The 1,913-nt window shown below is 45.0% G+C and overlaps 1 protein-coding gene across 1 annotated transcript in view; it reads right to left on the bottom strand.

Annotated features, from left to right (window-relative positions):
• T265_12125 (hypothetical protein) overlaps positions 1 to 1,440 on the bottom strand; it is a gene marked incomplete at both ends in the record, with an annotated part of 11,623 nt that extends 10,183 nt beyond the window's left edge. The window contains one exon of the mRNA XM_009179130.1: positions 1,255 to 1,440. Coding sequence (XP_009177394.1) covers positions 1,255 to 1,440 — 186 coding nt within the window. The remainder of the gene's footprint in view (positions 1 to 1,254) is intronic.
• Positions 1,441 to 1,913: the final 473 nt, after the last annotated feature.

The raw sequence follows: 1,913 nt of genomic DNA, 5'->3' as shown, positions 1-1,913 counted from the left end.
TTTTCGCTTCTTAGTTAAGATTTCGGGTTTTTAATTATGTCTTAGTCTCCATGTTAGCTCTAGCGATACAAAGGTGCACTGGTGACATTTCTGAGATAATCTTCCTTTCGTGAGGATTTTGTACACGTTGTAATGTTAGAAAACATGGACAAGGAATACACTGCTATTCTGAAGTACAGTTGACAAGCTTCGTTTATCGAAACCTCTGAATACATGATATTTTCTCGTAACCTGGTGATGAGTGGCCGGCAACCAACTCAAGCATTTACGGTAGTGAACCGTGAAGGACTCATGGGTTAAATGGTGTTAATTTCCTGGAATGGTGATGTCAACTGCCTGCTGGAACAGTGTCCAACCCATGTGTTTACTGAGTGGGTCACCTTTAATTTCTTTGAGTTGGCTATTTCATGTGATTTGCTTCTAATTCGGTATGGCGGTCGGTAGAGTTTTTCGGGTGACATGAATGTGATCCGGTTGCCTTTGCCCTACTTCCATATTTTAGAAGCCATATGTAGTAGCAGAACACAAAATACAATATGCGGAGATCTCAATGTAGTATGGATTGACAATAAGGTAGCTAGTTTTGGGACAGTACATTTGACTGTTCCATTTGTATTTACGTTAAAAGGGTGATGAATGGTGTGAATCCGAAATTCACGTGTCTATAGACAAAATTCTTCTGTTGATATGTTTTCGGTCGATCCGTGGTACGTTTTAGTCATTGATATTTTGAGGTCAGAACAAGTCAACCTGGATCACTGGTGTAGCGTTGGATTTCCTTTAAAGGGTGCACTTCAGAGCGTCCAAAGAAATGATTTCCATGCGCGTTATTTATTGTCCCGTGTATCTAGACACTTTTTTATTGCAAAGCGGATAGACTAGAGCATGCCACTGCCATTCCATCCATCTCTGTTTACCGTGTACCGTCTGACCCACCTTATGCATGATCATCGTGGACAGCAACACACCATTAGTGGAAACGTGTTTAACTGCAATACAGTCACGGATAAGGCCATAATAAGTGAAAAGCAAGGAGAGGAGTGGTATCGATTACACCGTGTAGGGTTTCTAACCGCGTTCGAGTGCGCGACGACCTCGCAGCACCCATCTTGACATGTCATGGCATGTCCTCCGTGGGCTATTCTGGAACAAGAATTTGAAGTGGAAAACGTGGCTTGCTTGATAGATGATGGTCGAAAACATCCACACCAACAGATGGAGATATCATTCATCCAACGCAAAAGTACGCCTGACCTGGGTGGTCTGCACCTCGCACTTTCCAAAGGTGGTGAAGCATTGGTGAACGGTCTGATGACCCTGTTGTGGACCATTTTGGACGAACACAGTACCACTGGATTGAAGTACATCGATAGTGGCTGCAGACTTCAAGAAGGGCGTAAGTGGGTGCAAAAACCATCGTAGCATTAGTCGGGTAGCCATGGCATTCAAATTGTATTATTTTGCGTAGGTTGATCGATTATCACGACAGGAGTCAAACTGGGTTTCGCCCTGGCAGACGATGCATCAACCATATATTTTCCCCACGTTAGTCGTTCTCCCTGATTTGAGAGCTGCTTTTGGCTCTGTAGATCGTCAGAAGCTTTGGCGGCGTTTGGTGGCCAGAGGTGCACCTTCCAAATTTTTATCCCTTACGAGGGCATCGCATGCGAAATCCCATGTCTGCGTACGAACGTACACCACGTCCAATGTGGTAAGACAGGGCTGACCTCTCATCGTTTCCCCTTAGTTTTGTAAATGATGTGTTGTTTTACGTTCCTCCGCCTGCCTCTGACGCTTCCGGGATCGAAGTGTTCCCCGGGGCGCTCTCTCACAGACACAGTAAGCGGGCGATAATGCGCTCCTTGGCTTGGGTCCTTCAAAGATGCAAACCATTCGAAATAGCCTAAATAACC

The sequence above is a fragment of the Opisthorchis viverrini genome (assembly GCF_000715545.1).
Source record: "Opisthorchis viverrini unplaced genomic scaffold opera_v5_924, whole genome shotgun sequence".
In the NCBI taxonomy this organism is placed as follows: domain Eukaryota; kingdom Metazoa; phylum Platyhelminthes; class Trematoda; order Opisthorchiida; family Opisthorchiidae; genus Opisthorchis; species Opisthorchis viverrini.
The sequence above is the reverse complement of the archived record's forward strand: the minus strand, read 5'-3'. Positions and strand labels throughout refer to the sequence as shown.